General features: G+C 40.7%; 1 protein-coding gene and 1 long non-coding RNA gene across 9 annotated transcripts in view; one reads left to right on the top strand and one right to left on the bottom strand.

Moving 5' to 3' along the window:
* Positions 1-1,761: 1,761 nt before the first annotated feature.
* On the bottom strand, positions 1,762-5,373 carry TPBG (trophoblast glycoprotein). 8 transcript variants are annotated; one of them, XM_086316932.1, is made up of 3 exons: positions 5,169-5,373; positions 4,443-4,543; positions 1,762-4,068 (listed from the first exon to the last, which is right to left on the bottom strand). In XM_086316932.1, exon 3 carries the CDS (start codon positions 3,717-3,719, stop codon positions 2,457-2,459), a length of 1,263 nt encoding a protein of 420 aa, XP_086173058.1. In that variant the 5' UTR covers positions 3,720-4,068; positions 4,443-4,543; positions 5,169-5,373; the 3' UTR covers positions 1,762-2,456. The 8 variants fall into 8 exon arrangements, with proteins under 8 accessions (XP_086173058.1, XP_086173056.1, XP_086173062.1 ...); XM_086316930.1 differs by having other exon boundaries at positions 4,800-5,220; XM_086316936.1 differs by lacking the exon at positions 5,169-5,373 and adding an exon at positions 4,800-5,033 and having other exon boundaries at positions 4,471-4,543.
* LOC147365672 (uncharacterized) overlaps positions 4,964-20,174 on the top strand; it is a 33,245-nt gene continuing 18,034 nt past the window's right edge. The window contains exon 1 of the long non-coding RNA XR_015132650.1: positions 4,964-5,094. This is a non-coding gene — a long non-coding RNA (uncharacterized LOC147365672). The remainder of the gene's footprint in view (positions 5,095-20,174) is intronic.

The raw sequence follows: 20,174 nt of genomic DNA, 5'->3' as shown, positions 1-20,174 counted from the left end.
GCAGTGATATGCTATTAAATTGGGAAGTTTATACAGAGGAAGAAGCAAGAAATCAAACTTCAAAAAAGCCGTCACTTAACAGGCTAAAAACTCAGCTTCACTGTACCACAGATTCTGCTTCAGTGAGTTGATGATGAGAAAATCTAGACTAACCCATCTACTGCTTTCCTGGATCTTAGATAAAGGTCAGTTTTAACTGTTAGACTCTCACATGATGAAATAATTCTTCTGAACAGAGACGCTATAAATATTACAATTTGTTGTTTTGTACAATATCAGCAGACTTACCAATGAAAGTCCATTGGCAGTTTATTCCTAAGATGGTGTGCTTTTATTTATTAGATGTTTTTGATAATTTGGCATCATCCTTAGGAAATAATGGCAGCTGGCCAGTTTATGAATTCCTGGTGAACATTTAAAATGCTTAATGGAATATTAAGTACCATATATTTAACCTTTTCTTAGGTAATTATAGGATCTAAAGTATAACCCCAAAATAATGAATACTATTTCATAAAATGAGCCTTAGAAAACTTAATATAGTTAAAATTAAAATATCATATCTATCTAATCTAAACAAGGAACAAATTCAGATATTTTTAGCTCTATTTTGAAAACTTCTGAGTTTAACTCAAAGAGGGAAAATGTTTCTATTCTAAAAAAAATGTCTACAACTAAAGTACTACCTAATCCTATTTCATTTATAAAAATATGGAAACTTAAATTTTATTTCAAATATAAAACTCTCTAGAATATAATCATTTTAAAGGGAAAGAAGGGCCCTAAGACTTACTGATACAAATTTACCTACACTTTAAATTAAACAATAATAGCTAAATTAAGATCACTTTATATAAGAGGTTAGAGATTAATGGAATTTACTCTTAAGCTTAATTGGCAAATAATAAACTGAAAAAAAGAGAAATTCTTGCCTATCGTTGAAAATACCACTTCATTAACCAATTGCTTTTATTTACCATTAAATGTGATTCATTCTTCATAAAGGTGTATATGCTAACTTCGAATTTAACTTAGCAAAATGTCCCCAAATTCTTAAATACTGAATTGAACATAAGAAACTGATTGAGACACTTGTTTATAATTATAGACAGTTAGCTCTGGGTATTTCCTCAAATTCATATCGTACCATGAGAATTTTTTAAGCACACTAGCAGGGTCTCTGATAATCAAACCATCAACCCTGGTATGTTCCATTTTATGCATTTTAAAAAATACATTCTCAAGAAAATCTAAGTTCCAATTTACATTATGATATTAGGAATTTTTATTTACATTTTAAAATCTTTTATTTTAGAATATTGTCTTAAGACACTTCACTTTCATACATTTATTTGCATTATATTTGTTTCACACCCTGCTCTAAAAATCCACAGAACAATTTTCTATGGAGGGTTTTATTATGTAACTAATTTTGTTCTGTCCTAACTTAATCAGCCTAGGAAGAAACCCAAAATGTGAACTGTTTGTCTTACAGAAATCTTCCTTCTTACCAACTTTATAATGCTTTTACAAAACTGTTTAATAAATAGCATTAACTTTCACATGAATATTCAACTTCTCTATGTAAATTGTGAAAGGATCCACCATCTCAAATCTATCTCCAAAGCCTGTCTGTATAAGACACTGCTCCTGTTTCATTCTCAGCTATAACTAACAGCTTAATTATCAGCAGAACCAAAACCATTCAGTATCACTGCCCCTAATCCTTTTTTCAAATAGCAAACTTGAACACAGCTGTAATTCTTTTAAGAATCTTTATTGAATTTTTTTTAACAATTTAGTTTGTTGGCTCTCGATGCAGTTTATAAAAAAACTTCAGCATAGTTTCATATAAACTGCAATCAAAAAAGTAACTTGTCAAGAAGTTATCTGAAGTTGCAAGTTATTTTTTGAAATATGCAGAACAGTAAAATGTAAGCATGCTCTCGGATGCAGGGGCTCCTGTGGACTATGGAGTTACTCTGAAGAGCTTGCTAAGGTCTGCAGGCAGTTTATGAAATGCAATCATTCTCTCCACAATTTCGGTACATGAGAATAAAACTGATATTTATGAAATAAGTCTTTTTCTCAAAAAAGTTGAGGCAGCTTTTGTTGAATGCTATCAGTGAGAGTACACTTGCTACACCTTGAACTGTACTAAGAGAAAAACAGCCAGGAGGCCATGTTCATGCTGAAACTTGAAAACATCCCTCCACACATGTTGAGTTCCAAGAAGAAGGAAGAGGATAAAACACTACGCACAGTTGTTCATCGTCCCACAGTAACAGAACACACCAAGAAACTTTACAGAAGAAGGGAGCAAATTCCTTTCGCTGCTTTCAGTCAAGGTCACTGGCGGCTACAGTGGAGGGTGGAGGTGAAGCAAGCCTAGGACGGGATAAAGCTGAAGTCTACATCTCATGCAGAGTTGTCCTGGTTCTGTCCTCACGCGCTTCTCAGACATCCGAATTCGAGCTGAGGTTTGTTAACCTGGGGTCCGCATTGATTTCGTATCTGTAATGATACCCTTCCATGTGATCCCTACAGGCATCTCTGATGTTATGCATCCACTTCTTTATCCCTTTGCGGTTCAAATACAAAACCAGGAGGAAGATGGCGCCTATCAGGGCTAAAACAATACCCAGGAACACATAAGACGTCTGCAGGGATGGCGGGAGCATAGGGTCACAGTCCAGATCGGAGCTGTTGAGTTCCAAGAGGACCCGATGCCTCATTTTCTCCGGGAACGCACAGGTGAGCCTGCCTTTGCCCTGCACTACCTCGGTCTCCTTGAGCCAGGCCACCATGTCCACCATGTGGCAGTCACAGACCCAGGGATTGTCGTCTAGGAAGACCCGGACGTGGGGCAGGCTTTGCAGCTCGGCCAGGGTGCCGTTGCGCAGGACCTTGAGGGCATTGTCCTCCAGGTGCAGGCTTTCGAGGTGCGTCAGGTTCCGGAAGGACACGTGGGTCAGGCCCACCAGCGAGTTGTTGCGCAGGTCCAGGTGCCGGAGGCCGGGCAGATGGGCCAGGACGTCGTGGGGCAGGTAGAGGAGCTGGTTGCTGGCCAGCTCCAGGCGGCGGAGCCCCCGCAGCGCGTGGCCAGCTCGCAGGGCCGCCGCCACCATCCCCTCCAGGCTCAGGTTCTGCCGCTCGGCCGCGGGGAGCTCGAGGCGGTTCAAGATGAGTTCCGCCAGGGGGCTGGGGGTCGCGACACTGGCGTTGCTGCCCGAGAAGGCGAAGGGGCTGAGGTCGGCCAGCGGGTTGTGGCTGAGGTCGAGCTGGCGCAGGCCGGGCAGGTGCTCGAAGGCGCCGGCGTCCACCTCCTTCAGGCGGTTGCCGCTGAGGTTGAGCGCGGCCAGGTCGGCCAGCGGCGGCCGGCGGGCGAAGGCACCGGCGGGCAGCACGGCCAGCTGGTTGCCCGTGAGGAAGAGGTTGCGCACGTAGGGGGGCAGGTCGGCCGGCACCTCGGTCAAGTTGCGGTTCACGCACTTGACGGTGCGCGCCGCTTCGGAGCACTCACACGGCGCTGGGCATCGGCCCGGCAGCGCGGGCTGGCCGGACGCCGCGGGAGCCGGGAGCGACGCCGAGGAGGTGGAGGAGGACGCCGACGAGGGGAGGGAGGTCGAGGAGACCCAGCCCAGGAGGACTAGCGCCAGCCGCGCCAACCGCAGCCGCCCGTCCCCGGCGGCGGGGCCCCGGGAGCACCCCCCAGGCATCGCGGCTCGGGTGTCCCCGGAGCCGGGCTGGGACGCCGCCCGCTCCGAAGGTTCGGGAGACGGGGCTCCGGAGGGCGCGGGCCGGCCGGAAGCTTCTGGAGAAAACTTTCCCCTCGTGGGAGCGGAGGAGGGCCGCCGCCAGCGCCGCCGCCGGAACTTGGCCAACCCCCTGGCCACCGGGCGTCCCCCTCCCGGGCCGAGTCCCCCGCCCCGTCCCTCCAGAAAGTACGCACGGCCGGTTGGGACGCTCGGCTCAGCGCTCCTCCTCCCGCTCGTCTTGCGGCCGCCGCCTCCGGGTGGCACCTCCCGCCTCTTTTGTTGGCGCCTCCCGCAGGATCCGCTGCGCGACCTGGGACAAGCGGGAGACAAGCGTGAGGCGTGGTGGCGCCCGCGGCTCCCCGAGGGCAGGAATCGGCCGCCGCGAGCCAAGCCGACCCTACCGGGTACCCGAGACCTCCCTCCGAAAGCCCGTCCGGGCCTCGCCTCCTCCAACGCCACGCACATCCTTACCCTAGCAGAGGGGCAGGCGACCCGAGGGGCGAAGCACAGTCTTGCAGCGTCCCGAGCCCTCACTATATATACTCTTCCCAGCTCCCGCCCTCCTCCTTTCCCCGATCTGTCTCTTCCCCCGCGTCTTAAACTTCTTGCTTAATTCCCAGCGCCTCCCGACTAAAACTTCTCCTTCCCAGCTCCTTCCCCCCACCTCCTCCGCGGACGACCTGCCTTCCGGGGTCTCCGCCCCCGCCCGGACCTCTCCTCCACGTCCAGGTTCGGACGCAATGGAAGTTTCAGGTTACAGGAGTCTTTTGATGTCTTTCAGGACCCTGACGGATAAAGTGGAAAGCACTCGGCTGGCGCCCCCAGCCCGCGCCCCCGCCAGCCCCATCAGACCCGAGGGCGTTCAAGTCATCTCCAAAAGGGAGGCGGGGGTGAGGCCGCAAACAAAGCGGCGGTGGGACCCCCGGACCGGCGCTAGTCTCCTGCCTGAGGATGGGGAGGGGCCCCGGAGCCGCCCCCCAGGCCCCTATTCCCCCCCGCCCCCCAGGCTCTCGCCTTCTCCGCTTGCTCCCCGGCGCTCACCTCCGCACTCGAGATAACTCCCAGTCTCACCAGAGTCGCAGCGACTTGCCCGTTCCGCGCTGCGGGCGCCGACTCCTCGCACCCCAGCCCCTGGCCCAACCTCCGCAGCTGGGAAAAACCAACCCGGGGGGCGGGGAGGGGGGGTGCGGAGGGCCAGGGCTGCCGGAGAAGCTGCTCCGGCTGCGCGGCGAGCCTGGGCTGCGCTCGGTAGGGGGATGTAAGAAAGGAGACGAGAGGGGGATCTAGACCGCGCGCCTCCTTCTGGTGGAAATTGACAAGGAATGTGCCGGAAAAGGTGAGGGAATCCCTTTTTCTCCCCCTTTCCCTGGCATCCTTTGGTGGTTCCTCATTTTGCATACTGGGTTTTACCTTGGACTGGAACAAAACCGCTCGTGCATCTCGTGAAATTCGCCCTGATCTGGGCACTTAAAGCGGTAACCAGGTAGATTGAGGCATAACAGAGCAGGAGCGTAGGGAAATGAGCTGCAAATGTACAGCGGCAGCACGAAAACGCCCAGCTGCCTGCAAGGGAGTTTCGGAAAGGCTCCCCAGCCAACTGATGCTTTAGACTGCCAACTTCGGATTTAGGTGTAATTAATCCGTCCCCACCTGTCCCGCCCCCCGCACTTCTCGGATAGTTACGGAACTTGTGAAGGGAAGAGAGCCAACTGGAAGAAGAAGGGAGCGGGGGAAAGATGGGTGGAGAAGAGATTCACTCTTGATTCATTAGTTTTCCTGCTCCCCAAATTAAAAGCAGAGGGACGAAAACGGCCGCCAAAGCGTCCTAGAAACAAAAGGCAAATAGCGAGGACGTGAGTCACCGGAAAGCGGACCCGCCCCCCTCCCCAGACGTGGCAGCCGTGTGTCAGTGCAAGTCAGTTAGATGGGAGAGTTCGCAGGGTGGGGGTGGGAGGCCGCCAGGGAGAACAGAAGTTTGGTAACCCAAGTCTGACGCCGCAGGATGCGCCCGGTAGGCAAGGAGCAGAGAGGCTAGGACTGGGGTAGGAGACAGGGAATGATTGATTACAGAGAGGATTTGTTACCCCGGAGAGGTTTGGGGTCCTGAAAGCTCTAGTCTTGTTCTCTCAATGAGTGTCTGTCTCTTTTGTCCCGAAAAAATAATTTCCCTAAAAGAGTGAGAAAGTGCTGGTTATTCAAGGTTCTTCATTTCAGAAAACTGAGAAAACAGTTGCAAAAAAGTAAGATCTGGTAATATAAAAAGGATCCAATAAGGAATGCCGAAGTTTGTGCCTATGACATGGGCCTGCCTTTAGTGTGAAGGAAAGGTCCCAATTCTCAAGTCACTTCTTGATTACTTTTGTGGGAAGAAATAGACTGCACCGCCAACAGCAAGAAGGGCCCAGGTGAGACCTAGAGGGCGTGAAAACTGCAAAAAATTTGTGCAAAAAGCCAGTTTTGTTCATTTGCATCCTCAGCACTTTTATCTAAATCTTTTTCCTGTTTTTAAAAGTGCTTTGTAATACGAATGTGAAACATTTTCAAAAAAAGAATCTCAAAAGCTGGAGTCATGTTCTGTATCCTTATGGTGGTGGTGGTTACATAAGTCTAGACATGCGTTAAAATTTACAGAACCTTGTACACTGAATCAGTTTTACTGTATGATAATTTTTAAACAAAATTAGTTATTCATGGGAAAAAAAATACTAATGCTCTGCCTTGGTATTCTGGTTCTGCTCTATTGAGGAGAGTAAGAAGATTCTAAGTATCTTTAGAATTTAGAAAGATATATTCTCATCTGATCTCACATCAGCTCGGCAATATAGATACCAGTAGTTATTCGTATAATTATTCTGTTTTACAAATGAAAAAACTGGGGCTCTGAGCTGAGACTAATTCACATTGACAGTGTCTTTTACTTGCCAAACCTCCTGCTGATCACTTTACAGAAATCATCTCATTTGTTCTTCCCATCAGTCCTCAGGTAGATTCTCTCACTCCAGTTTTAAAGAGGAGAAAACTGAAGCCAAAATAAATTATATAACTTGTTCTAATGTGTGGTGGAGGTAAGGACTGGGCCCAGATTTGTCTGCTTTTCATGTGTATCTCACATTCCACCTCTAGGCAAAATTGAGGCACTTGTGCAAAGTCCTACACTGCATCCCTTAGGCAGAACCAAAGCCTCTCCCCTGGTTCGCTTTCTCCTTATTTTCTTCTACCTGCCTGCAGCTGGCAGTTAGTTGGTTATGGCTGCTGAATCAGGACTCAGAAATGTGGGGTCATTTTTAGCTCCACCACTTACTGTGTGGCTTCAGTATACTTCTGTTTCTTCACCTGTAAAATAGGACCACTAATAAAACATTATGACATTTCCATGAGAATTGAGATAAGATATCTAACATGCTTGGCAAAATTGCCTGTTATTATTGTGTTAATCTTCATTACTCTCCCACTCGCCATTTGTTCTGTACCCACCAACTCACTGTAACTATGTTAGTTATAGGAGTCCAAGGATGGATAGTCTAAGGTCTCCTTCAAGTAGAATTGCCAGATTTAGCAAATAAAAATACAGGACACTCAGTTAAAATTGAATTTCAGGTATACAATGAATGATTTTTTAGTATGAATATGCTCCGTGCAATATTTGGGATGTACCTATGTTTAAAAAAAATCACTTTTTACCTGAAACTCTAATTTAACTGGGCATCCTATATTTGGTCTGGTAACAAAAGAGTTCATAACCTGGTGGAAGAAATAGACAGAAATAAAAGCTTTCATTGCAGAACACTGAGGGCAGTTTACTGTGTGTATCTTTCCAGTCTCTCTGTTTGTATGTATTTTACTTTTGTTTCTAATATTTTTTATATGAATGGGATCATAGTCGATGTATTATATTATTCATGATTTTTAAAATTTTAAAACAACTATGCCTCGTTCTGTGTCCATACTTTCTTTGTTTTAAAGATTGCAAAATGTAGTGTGGACTGTTTTACCACATTTTAAAAACTGCCCTGTTGAAAGACAGTAAGATCAGTAACTACTTTTTGAAGAACTCTCCTTCAAGTGAGAAAAGCTTACTAGGATGAGTTCTATTTTGATTGTCTTAAGCATTTAATTATCCGAAATTATCATACTTGCTTAACTCCTGACAGCTTGAAAATTTTTTGTGTGTGATGCTATTTACATGCTCTAAAGCAGGACAGAGAATTTCAAAGCACATTTTCCTCCATTTATTCTTCCCTTCCAAAATAAAAGAAGGATCTGAATGTCCTAATGGAGAAGAACCAATCTAGTGTATTTCATAGGTCACATTGTAGCCTCCAGGAAAATGTCTCTGCACTATTATTTATGCAGCACATTGTTTCTCCAGCAACCATTTTTCTTCTAATGACCCAAAGGAAAGTCATTAGTAAATTTTTGAAATATTGCTGTTAAATTCTGGGAAGGCAAAGAACAATGTAGTATTAAAAAAAAAAAAAAAGACGGATGATTATGGTTACCCCAATGGTAACCAGAAGAGAAACCATGTGGTCCAGCAGAAACATCAAGATTATTTGAGACTAGTTAATTTTGCAAATTAGCAAAGGAACTGAAAAAGGTGAACACTCTCAAATCTAAAGAATTTCTAAAACAAAATTAAACATTGGTGAACATCAACCACACATGCTGTAAAACCATGAATCAACACTTAAAACCAGAACAATCAACTTGACAGTTTGTGTGAAAAAAGTTAAACATTCATGAAAAATATTTTTAATTGTTAATGACTAAAAAGAAAACTCATGTGCTGATTTCAAATCATTTGAGAAAGAAAGAAGCTTCTTATCTGAGATATATACACTAAATTAAGTAAAAATATCAACTTCGGAATGGGTTGAAAGGACCTATTTGTTTCATGAGTCAATACAATGGGAGTTGAAGCTGGTAAAAGAAAAAGCGAAGCCATTTCAGGATTTATCAGAAATTAAATAATTACAAAAAATAGAACAAGCTAAAAGGCTGTAATATTAGAAAGACTGAACTGGATGGAAATATATGTTTCTTTAAGAATGGGAAAATATTGAAAGGTAAAAAAAATAATAATTCTATAGCAATCTGCAGAACTTTCCAAATAACATTATAGGATTATTCAACTTTAAATGTGTTTAACTGTCTAAGACCTTACTGTATACTTCTACCTATATGATGTTCTTAAAATATAAAGGTAGATAGATAGGATAAAAATCTCTGCCTTCAGACATCTCACAGTCTAGTGATGAACACCGGCTACCTACCAGTTACAAAACAGGGTGAGTGCAAAGGGCAGGGTGGACTAGGGAGATTGAAGAAGACTTCTTTGGGGAAGTAATACCTGAATTGCATTTTGAATTATTGGTAGGAACTTGCCAGACAGAAGATCGCCAAGTTGGTGGAAAGACTCAGAAAACTTGTTCAGTTCTAAATACCACATGGGGAAGACCACAGCAGAGCACACATTGGAGAGTGGTAGTAGCATGGGTTTACCTCATGCATAGAGTTGACTCATTGGAAAAGACTCTGATGCTGGGAGGGATTGGGGGCAGGAGGAGAAGGGGACGACAGAGGATGAGATGGCTGGATGGCATCACTGACTCGATGGACGTGAGCCTGAGTGAACTCTGGGAGTTGGTGATGGACAGGGAGGCCTGGCGTGCTGCGATTCATGGGGTCGCAAAGAGTCGGACACGACTGAGCGACTGAACTGAACTGAACTGGGATAGGATTACTGCCCTCTATTCTAAAAAGTTTGATTTCATCCTGTAGAGCTGGGAAGCCTCCAAAGATACTCAGCAGGAAAATGACGTGATTAGGTGTGTATTTTACAAAGATCACCTTCGCGATCTATTTGAAGGATAAATTCACAGGCAGAGAGACTAGGGACACAGAGAAATTGGGAGAGCCAAGTGATAGATGTTGAAGAACTATAAACCAAAGCAGTGTTAAAAAGATTGACAAGGCAGGAACAGTTATGTAGACCAGTGGTTCTCCAGGGTGACACTGCCCCTAGTGGGCATTTTGGATATTTGTTGGAAGCATTTTCTGGTTGTTTCAGTCAACGGGGAGAACTACTGGCATTTAGCCTGCAGAGGCCAGGGATGTTAGACATCCTGCAATTAAAGGGACAGTGTCATACAATGAAAAATTATCCTGCTTCCCACATGACGTTCAAGTATCCATCTAGGCATTCTTGTAGGTGAAAAACCTAAACAACAATCCTACATTTAAATTGCAAATACTTATAGAATGGTTTTAGTATACGCTGAATTTTCCAGAGGCAGCTACTGTGTTCATCAAAGGAAAAATATATATTGTTTTATTTGGGACGCGACCAAAATTGTGTCTCTGACAGCTGTGTTGCTCATGGTATTTGAATCACTAATACAAATCAACCATATCCATGTGCATTTATATTTATTGCATTTACAGTAATTCTTATTTCAAAATGTCTAATGTAAAGACAAACTGTTTTCACTATTAATTTGAATCTTAGTCTAATTTCTCAAGTCCTAGCCTGTTTATAAGTGTGTGTGTGTGAGTCACTCAATCGTGTCTGACTCTGCGACCGTGTAGCTCACCACGCTCCTCTGTCCATGGGATTCTCCAGGCAAAGATACTGGAGTGGGTTGCCATTCCCTTCTCCAGGGGATCTTCCTGACCCAAGGATAAAACCCTGGTCTCCTACATTGCAGGCAGATTCTTTACCACTATGCCACCTGGGCAATGTGTGGCATAAAGAGAGACTTGAACCCACAAAGTACTGGTGTGATGACATTTGCATTTCATTAGGTCTTCTGGTATAGACATAGGAGAAGGAAATGGCAACCCACTCCAGTATTCTTGCCTGGAGAATCCCAGGGACAGAGGAGCCTGGTGGGCTGCCATGTATGGGGTCACACAGAGTCAGACATGACTGATGCGACTTAGCAGCAGCAGTATAGTCATTTATATATTATACTACCTGTTATTTATTATTTAATTATGCTCTTATTTCTCTTTATATTATAGTTAGTATAATATGTATTTTTAAAATTTACATGAAGGTATGCTTTATATAAAGGCTTTATAAAATGCTTGTTTTTAAAAAGGTTGAAAATAGCCCATATAAATACTTGAGGTAGAATCTATAAATCGTGTTGATTTATTCAGCATGGAGGGGAGAATACAGGCATTTATAATTCTAAAACATGTGATATAACAGATAACTTCTATATTTTAAATGATGTCCAAGAGAAATCCTAATAATTCTAGATGGAAGAGTCAAATTTACTGTAAGGAAGCTGGAAAATACCTAGAGGAAAGGATAGAACAGTGAACTTATTCACTTAGAAGACCTAGCTTATTTGTTTGTAATTATTGTCTTTTCAAAAGAAATTGTAATAAATATTTAATTCAGTAGTGTTACCTAATACTCTTTTTCTAATGTAAATTAATTCAACTTTGAAGTTGACATTGAAGATTTTCCATTTATCTAGTCCTTGCCTAAACTGGGTTCTAAACCAAAACTGGAATTCAGCCCAGCAATGGGAGCAGTTGCAGTTGTAGCTACCATCCAAATTTAATTAATTTCAATTAAATTTAATACAGTTCAATAAATGTTTACTAATGTGCCTTTTTGTATGGAATTCACTTTGTCTTCCAAATAGAGCCACCTCCAAAGCCAGAAATTTTTCTTAAAAATTTTCTAATTCTGGCACATTGATAGGCAGTCTAGTGCATGTCCATGGCAGAGGTTCAGCAGATAGACTTGGGCCAAAGCTTAGATATGTGACCCAGGTGTCTTTAGTCTATTTTCCAAGTCCTATCCGGTGAGCTAAAGGACATAGGTCAATAAGTTGCCTGTAGCACTGCTTGAGATATTTAAAGCCAAAAAGCAAATATTTACAGATTTGGTTTAGCTCCCCCATACAAAAATCCAGAAGAGAAGACTGAAAATATTGTAATTTTTGGAATAGAAATTTATCACATTACCTTGGCAGTGCAAAAAAATGTTTAGGGAAACAAAATCAAGCTAACATCAAATCTTATGGCCTGAACAATGAGTGGATGTTATGTGTCTTCTGTAGGTAATAACAAATATTTTAATTCATTTAAAATGTTAGAATAAAGGAGTTGGGTACAAAATGCATGTCAAAGGATACCTATTTTGAACTTGAACAAAAGCCTGCAGGAGAAATGTGTGACATAAAGAGAGACTTGAACCCAGAAAGTACTGGTGTGATGACATTTGCAAAGGGGTGATATTCAAAATAGTTTACAACTAGTATGGTTCAGTCACTGACCACTAAATGTTTAATAATCAGACCGGATGCCACCTATCAACAAACAATAGGGCTTTGCTGGTGCAAGCTGCCCAAATACAAGTAATTACCCTGTAAAGGTTTCTGATTCTCTTGGCACCCTCCACAGTACAGGTAATCACTACAATTGTTCCGTAACTTCTAAGCTTTACCATAAGGAATTGGAAATCTTCTTTAAGAAAATAACCAGTAGGGTGAATAAATTGAGTTTATTCATTATGTGTTAGATAAGTAATTTGGAAGGGTGTAAGGGCTTCTAGGCCCTGTCCTGAGAACTGGGGATGAAATGGTGAATTAAACAGACAAAAGCCCTGTTTTCATGGAAATTATTGTTTCCATCAGTTTATTAAATCAGCTCAAGTGAGAGAAATCTAGTTTCCTCCCTGGAGAAGGAAATGGCAACCTACTCCAGTAATCTTACCTCGAAAATCTCATGGATGGAGGAGCCTGGCAAGCTACAGTCCATGGGGTCGTAGAGTTGGACACGAATGAGTGACTTGGCTTTCACTTTTAAAAATTGAATTAAAATATTTTGGTATTAAATGTAGAAAACACATTAGAAATAGAGAATTGTATAACAAAAGTTTGTCAACTATTCAGCTTGACAAATCCTAACATTTGGTTTCTTCTTCAAGTTTCTTTTGTAGATAATTAAAATGACAAATTGGTAAGTTTTGACATATGCAAGCATTCTTGAAACCATCATTCAAGGAAATTAATGAATTCATCACCCTCAAAAGTTTTCTCATGACCTTTTGTAATCTATCTACATGTCACCCCCACCCCAAGCCATGCCCAGGCAACCACTGATTTGATTTCTGTCACTATAGATTCCTTTGAATTTTCTAGAATTTTATATAAATGGAATCATATGGTATGTACTCTTTTTTCATCTGGATTTTTTTCACTCAGCATAATTAATTTATGATTTATACATGTTATGAGTATCAGAAATTCATTTTCATTTCTTTACTAAGTAGTATTCTGTGATATGGATATAGGAAAATTTGTTTATCCCTTTACCTATTGATGGACATTTGGACTTTTTCCAGTTTGGGGCTATCACATATGAAGCTGTGATAAACATTCACATTTGAGTCTCTGGGCATATACTTTCATTTCTCTTGGGCAAATATCAAGAGGTGGAATTAGGTAATATGGTAGATTCTTTTATAACTTTATCAGGAATGCCAAACTGAGTTTCTAAAGTGATTATACCATTTTACATTACTTCCCATTAGTGAAAAAAGTGTTCGTTCTACGTTAGTGAAGAAGAGTTCCAGTTGCTCCACATCCTTCCAATACTTGATATCATTAGATTTTTAAATCTTAGATATACTAAATTGTGTGTAGTGGTATCTAATTTTGCTTTTAATTTTTCAGTGATGTTGAGCACCTTTTAATGTGTGTGTTTGTTACCTGTATTTTCTTCTTTCATGAAGCGTCTAATCAATTGATTTGTCCATTTTTTTAATTGAGTCATTTGTCTTCTTACAGTTGAGTTTTAAGAGTCCTTTACATATGTATTCTAGCTACAAGGAAATAATAATAGAGTTCTACTCCTAGATAAACATCGTTCAAACTCCTAATTTAAGGAAATAATAAAGATTCTGCAGTTATTGAAGCAAAATTGGCCCTTGTCAAGAGAATAAAAAGTTAACTGATTTTAGATTTTTTTTTCTGTTCTATTAGATAATAGAAGAATTTGGAGGTCTATGAATAGACTGAGTTTTAAAAAAATAATTTCTTTTTTTGAATATATAATGCATTTAAGCTGTTGAAAATTCAAAAGTGGAAGAAAGGTTATAAAAGGAAAACCTCCTTTCACTCCTGTTCCTTGACTTTCCATTTAACTTCTCTACAGACAACCAGCTTTTATCAGGTTTCTGTATGTATCTTTCCAGTTAGATCTTATGCAAGTGTATGCAAATTCCATTTCACAAATTTCCATTCACAAAGTGAACACTGCATGTTGTTCTGAACCACATTTAACTGAACCATGAGACTCAGAGATTCTACATTATTTGGGTATTAAAGAATTCTTTAATGGGCAGACAGTATTCACTGGACAGTGTAATTAGCTGCCTCACTTGCTGTGTAATAAACCACTGAAACTCACTGAATAAAAAAAAAATGAATAAATCACTGAAAACTCAGTGGCTTAAAACAATTCTTTATAAGCATAGCTTATGCATCTGTATGGTGGCTGAGGATTAGATGGTTTGGCTTGGACTTGGTTGGCAAACTTGGCTAAGCTGCGCTGGCTCACACTTCTGCAAATTGATTGGTGGGTTCTATATTACGTTCTTCCCAAGACCAGTGGAATAGCAGCCGAGGCAGTAGAAGCACAAGAGCAAGCAAGCCTAATCCATGCCTTTCAAGATACTGCGTCCATCACATCTGTCACCATGCTGTCAGCCAAGGCAAATCACATTCTAAAGCTGATGTACGACAATTTATTTCAACAACCTCCCATTAAGAGATTATTAGCTTTTCGCTATTACAACAAATGCAGCAATGACTAAATACACATATCATCTTTCATATATACTAGTATCTCTTTGAATAAATGCTAAGAAGTGAACTTTGAAATTAAAAGATGAGCTTTTGTAATTTTGATAGGTTTTGAGAAGCACTGTTTAGAGATTATTGTAACTGTATATTCCCATCAACAATATTGGGGCTATGTTATCATTTTTTATTTTTACCAATCTTGCACGTGAAAATGTTATTTTTGCATAGCTCTAACTTGTATTTTTTAATTATAAGTGAGGTTGACAATCTTTTTATATGTTTAAAAACAATTTATATTTCCTCCTGTTCATATCTTTTGCTCCTTTAGTTCCAATGGCTTTTTAATTTTTTTCAATTGATTGATATATCTTAAAGAAACTAATACTTAACCTATTAGGGCACTCACACCCCCTAAAAAAGCTCCTATAATTAAAAACAACAAGCAGAACCATAGTCTAACCAGTTCACCAGGGAGTCAGTGAAAGAGAGAGCTAAGAAAAGCCCTCTTTGTCAAAACAAATCTTAGAGATGTTTTTAAATGAGATGGTGTTAATTTAATATCTTACCTCAGGCTGCCATTGCCATAAAGCCATAGTGAAATGCCATAAGCTGAGTGACTTAAACATTTTTTCTCACAGTTCTAGAGCCTAGAAAAGTCCAAAATCTAGATATTGGCAGGGTGGGTTACAGTCTGAGGCCTCTTATCTTGGCTTGTAGGCAGCCATCACCTTACCTGGTACTCATACAACCTCTGTGTGTACGGCCAAGAAAGGAAGCTCTGGTGTTTCTTCTTCTTCTGGTAAGAATTCTAACCTCATGGGAGCCTCCCATTAATGACTTCATCTAACCCTAATGACCTCCAGGGGCCTCGCCTTCTAACACAAGCACATTGGGCTTCAACATATGAGTTAGGAAGTGGGTGGATGGAGCCACACAATATTCAATCTTTTATTTTAAACTTAGCTTTTTCAATAAACACAATAATTCATTCTAGTTATAAGATGGTATAAATGAATATATCTTCATATTTCTTTTCTTAACTAATTTAAAGTACAATTGTATATTTTGCTTGTAATTGTACTGTCGGACCAGAACATATAGAAATGTAATATATTTGACAATAACAACATCAAGAAGGTAGATGAGAGCAAAGCTGTGTTGTACTAAGGAAAGGACCCCTGATGGTAACTTGAATCCTTAGAACATACATAGGAAACCAAAATCAGTAATTAGAACGTTTACTCTAACAAACTCTAATAAACTTGTTCCCATCTTTTCTCAGCCTGTTTAATACATATAAAACTATATAAGATAGTACTATTGGTGGATTAATAGCATATATACATGTGACATGTATAACAATCATAGTGGGAAAGGGGAAAGAGAGACTAACACTGCATGGAAGTAATGTTTCTATATCACACTGTAGTTAAGTATGTTTAAATCTGAAATAGATTCTGATAATATGTACATAGTAACCCCTAGAGCAATCACTAACAATAAGTTTAAAAATAGTGAAAAAGTAATCACAGTAATTAAAGTACTACCCTAGAAAATATTCACTTAATTCAAAATAGAGCAGTAGGGGGAACAGAAACAAAAAGACATTAGTTCAGTTCAGTTCAGTTGCTCAGTCATGTCCGACTCTTTTCGACCCCATGGACTGCAGCATGCCAGGCTTCCCTGTCCATCACCAACTCCTGGAGTTTACTCAAACTCATGTCCACTGAGTCAGTGATGCCATCCAACCATCTCATCCTCTGTCGTCCCCTTCTCCTCCCACCTTCAATCTTTCCCAGCATCAGGGTCTTTTCAAATGAGTCAGCTCTTCGCATCAGGTGGCCAAAGTATTGGAGTTTCAGCTTCAACATCAGTCTTTCCAATGAATATTCAGGACTGATCTCCTTCAGAATGGACTGGTTGGATCTCCTTGCAGTCCAAGGGACTCTCAAGAGTCTTCTCCAACACCACAGTTCAAAAGCATCAATTCTTCAGTGCTCAACTTTCTTTATAGTCCAACTCTCACATCCAAACATGACTACTGGAAAAACCATAGCTTTGACTAGATGGACCTTTGTTGGCAAAGTAATGTCTCTGCTCTAGATGGACATTAAACAGTCATTACATTAGACAGTAGAAAATAAAAATTTTAATGAAAGACATAAATCCATCTATAATAATAATATTAAATGCAAATGGGTTAAATAATCCAATAAATAGGCAGAAATCGTCAAATTGGATAGGAAACATGACCCAACTATTTACTGTCTACAGAAGAAGCTTCTTAGGTTCCAAGATACAAATAGATTGAAAATAAAAGAATGGAAAAAGATAAAATCATGTAAACAGCAACCAAGGAAAGCTAGAGTGACTACAATAATATCAAATATAATAGACTTTAAAATGAAAAGAAAATGGTACTAGAGATAAAGTGGGATATTTATAATGAAAGAGTCAAACTATCAGAATGTTATAATAACTATAGACCTATATGCCCTCAACATCAGAACTCTGAAATACATGAAATAAAAACAAACAGAAATGTAAGGAAAAATAGACAATTTGGCAAAAACAATTCATGAGTTCACTACCTTCCCCCATAATGGATAGAACATCAAAGTAGACTATCAACAAAGTAAATGGAAATCTTAAACATTATATGCAAAACAGTCTGATGGACATCTATAGAAAATTTCACCCAACAACATCAGAACACACATTTGTCTGAGTATGTGCTCAGGATAGACTATGCTGCTAAGTCATTTCAGTCGTGTCCGACTCTGTGTGATCCCACAGACAGCAGCCACCAGGCTCCCCCATCCCTGGGATTCTCCAGGCAAGAACACTGGAGTGGGTTGCCATTTCCTTCTCCAAGGCATGAAAGTGAAAAGAGAAAGTGAAGTGAAAGGGAAGTCGCTCAGTCGTGTCCGACTCTTAGCGACCCCATGGACTGCAGCCTACCAGGCTCCTCCATCCATGGGATTTTCCAGGCAAAGTACTTGAGTGGGGTGCCATTGCCTTCTCCGAGGATAGACTATGCTAGGCTATAAAAAAATCCTCAATAAATTTAAATGGATTGAAATTATAGAAAGTACTTATCTGATCACAGTGGAAATTAGAAATTAATAACAAAAAGAAATATGGGATATTAACAAATAATGAGGAATTTAACCAGTACACTACTAAATGACCAATGGGTCAAAGAGGAAGTCAAAAGAAAAATTAGAAAATATTTTAGGATGAATGAGTGAAAATGAAAATATAATATACTAAAATGTACAAGATGTAATTTAAGCCATTCTCATATGTATGCATGTTAGTCACTCAGTTCTGTCAAACTCTTTGCAACTCCATGGACTGTAACCCACCAGGTTTCCCCTGTCTGTGGAATTCTCCAGGCAAGAATACTGGAGTGGGTTGCCATTCCCTTCTCCAGGTATCTCTTCCCAACACAGGGGTTGAACCTATGTCTGCATTGCAGGTGGATTCTTTACCACCTGAGCTACCAGGGAAGCTAAGAAATTCTTAGGGAGAAATTTATAGTTGTAAACACCTACTTGTGATCACATTACTTCATGGTAAATAGATGGAGAAACAATGGAAACAGTGACAGATTTTATTTTCTTGGGCTCCAAAATTACTGTAGATGGTAACTGCAGCCATGAAATTAAAAGACACTTGCTCCTTGGAAGAAAAGCTATGACAAACCTAGGCAGCATATTAAAAAGCAGAGACATCACTTTACCAACAAAGGTCTGTATAGTCAAAGCTATGGTTTTTCTAGTAGTCATGTATGGATGTGAGAGTTGGACCATAAAGAAGGCTGAGCACCGAAGAACTGATGCTTTTGAACTGTGGTGCTGGAAAAGACTCTTAAGAGTCCCAGGTACTGCAAAGAGATCCAACCAGTCAATCCTGAAGGAAATCAACCTTTTTTTTTTTTTTTTTTTTGACAAGTGGGCAGTCAATATTTATTGGCTGAAAATATGAAGTATATGAGTAAATTTTCAAATATGAAAAAATTATCATATAATATTAATGTTCCTCTAAGATGATATATCATTATGCAATAATAGAACAAAAAGCAATTAGGATAGTTCCATTACAGAAAAAGCAATTAGGATAGTTTCATTAACTATGTGACACTGGACAAGTCACATAGTCATTTGAGTCTGTGTCTTCATTTCTAAGATGTTGCTGTTGCTGTTCAGTCACTGAGTTGTGTTGGACTCTTTGTGACCCAGTGGATTGCAGCACACCAGGCTTCACTGTCCTTCACTATCTCCTGGAGTTTGCACAGACTTATGTCCATTGATCTGATGATGCCATCCAACCATCTCACCTTCTGTTGTCCTCTTCTCCTGCCCTTGGAAGGACTATTGCTGAAGCTGAAGTTCCAATACATTGGCCACCTGATATAAAGAGCAGATTCACTGGAAAAGACCCTGATGCTGGGAAAGATTGAGGGCAGGAGGAGAAGGGGATGACAGAGGATGAGATGGTTGGGTGGCATCAGTGACTTGGTGGACATGAGTTTGATCAAACTCCAGGAGATAGCGAAGGACAGGGAAGCCTAGTGTGCTGCAGTTCATGGGTTCACAAAGAGTCAGATACAACTTAGCGATTGAACAACAAACACCTGCATAGCGAGGAAAAAAAGAAACAATCTCAAACAATGATTAAACATTTCACTTAAGATACTGGAGAAGGAAATGGCAACCCACTCCAATGTTCTTGCCTGGAGAATCCCAAGGACAGAGGAGCCTGGTGGGCTTCCATCTATGGGGTCGCACAGAGTCGGACATGACTGAAGTGACTTAGCAGTAGCAGTAAGATACTGGGAGGACTTCTGCAGTGGCCCAGTGGCTAAGACATTGTGCTCCCAATCCAGGGAGGCTCGGTTTGATCCCTGGTCAGGGAACTAGTTCCCACATGCCACAACTAAGACCTGGCACAGCCAATTAAATAAAAATAATTTTTTTTTAAGATACTGGAAAAAGAGGATCAAATTAAACCCAAAGCAAGGATAAAGGAGAAATAATGATTAGAACTGAAATAAATGAAACGGATAAAATAATAAAGAAAATCAACAAAAGCTAGAGTTAGTTCTTCAAGGTCAACAGACTTGATAAAACTTTAAAAAGATTCCAATTACTAAAATCAGAAATGCAAGAGAGCACACTATCACCAACCTTACAAAAATAAAAAGAATCATGAAAGAATGCTATGAATAAGAGTGTACCAATAAAAGAGGTAATTTAGATGAATTGAAAATTTTCTAAAAAGACACAAGTTACTAAATCTGCCTCAAAAAGAAATAGAAAATCTGAATAGACTTCTAACATGTAAAGAGACTTCGTTAATAATCAAAAAACATTTCACAAGGGAAAGCCAATGACCAGGCAGCATCACAGGTAATTTATACCAAACACTAAAATAAGAGTTATAATTTTTCATAAATTTTTCCAAAAATAGAAAAGAAGGTAACATTTCTTTTTTTATTGCTGCTGCTGCTAAGTCGCTTCAGCCGTGTCCGACTCTGTGTGACCCCATAGACGGCAGTCCACCAAGCTCCCCTGTCCCTGGG

Source organism: Bos grunniens, chromosome 9 (genome assembly GCF_055505025.1).
Source record: "Bos grunniens cultivar Pamir isolate PY7600 chromosome 9, Bosgru_T2T1.0, whole genome shotgun sequence".
Lineage (NCBI taxonomy): Eukaryota > Metazoa > Chordata > Mammalia > Artiodactyla > Bovidae > Bos > Bos grunniens.
Note: the sequence above shows the minus strand (reverse complement) of the source record. Positions and strands in the feature narration are given on the sequence as shown.

Coding starts and splice junctions, on each gene's coding strand:
- TPBG (XM_086316937.1), bottom strand. CDS start 5,197: ATGCACGAGCGGTTTTGTTCCAGTCCAAG. Junction 4,069..5,168: donor CGGTTTTGTTCCAGTCCAAG/GTAAAACCCAGT, acceptor CGCTTGTCCCAG/GTCGCGCAGCGGATCCTGCG.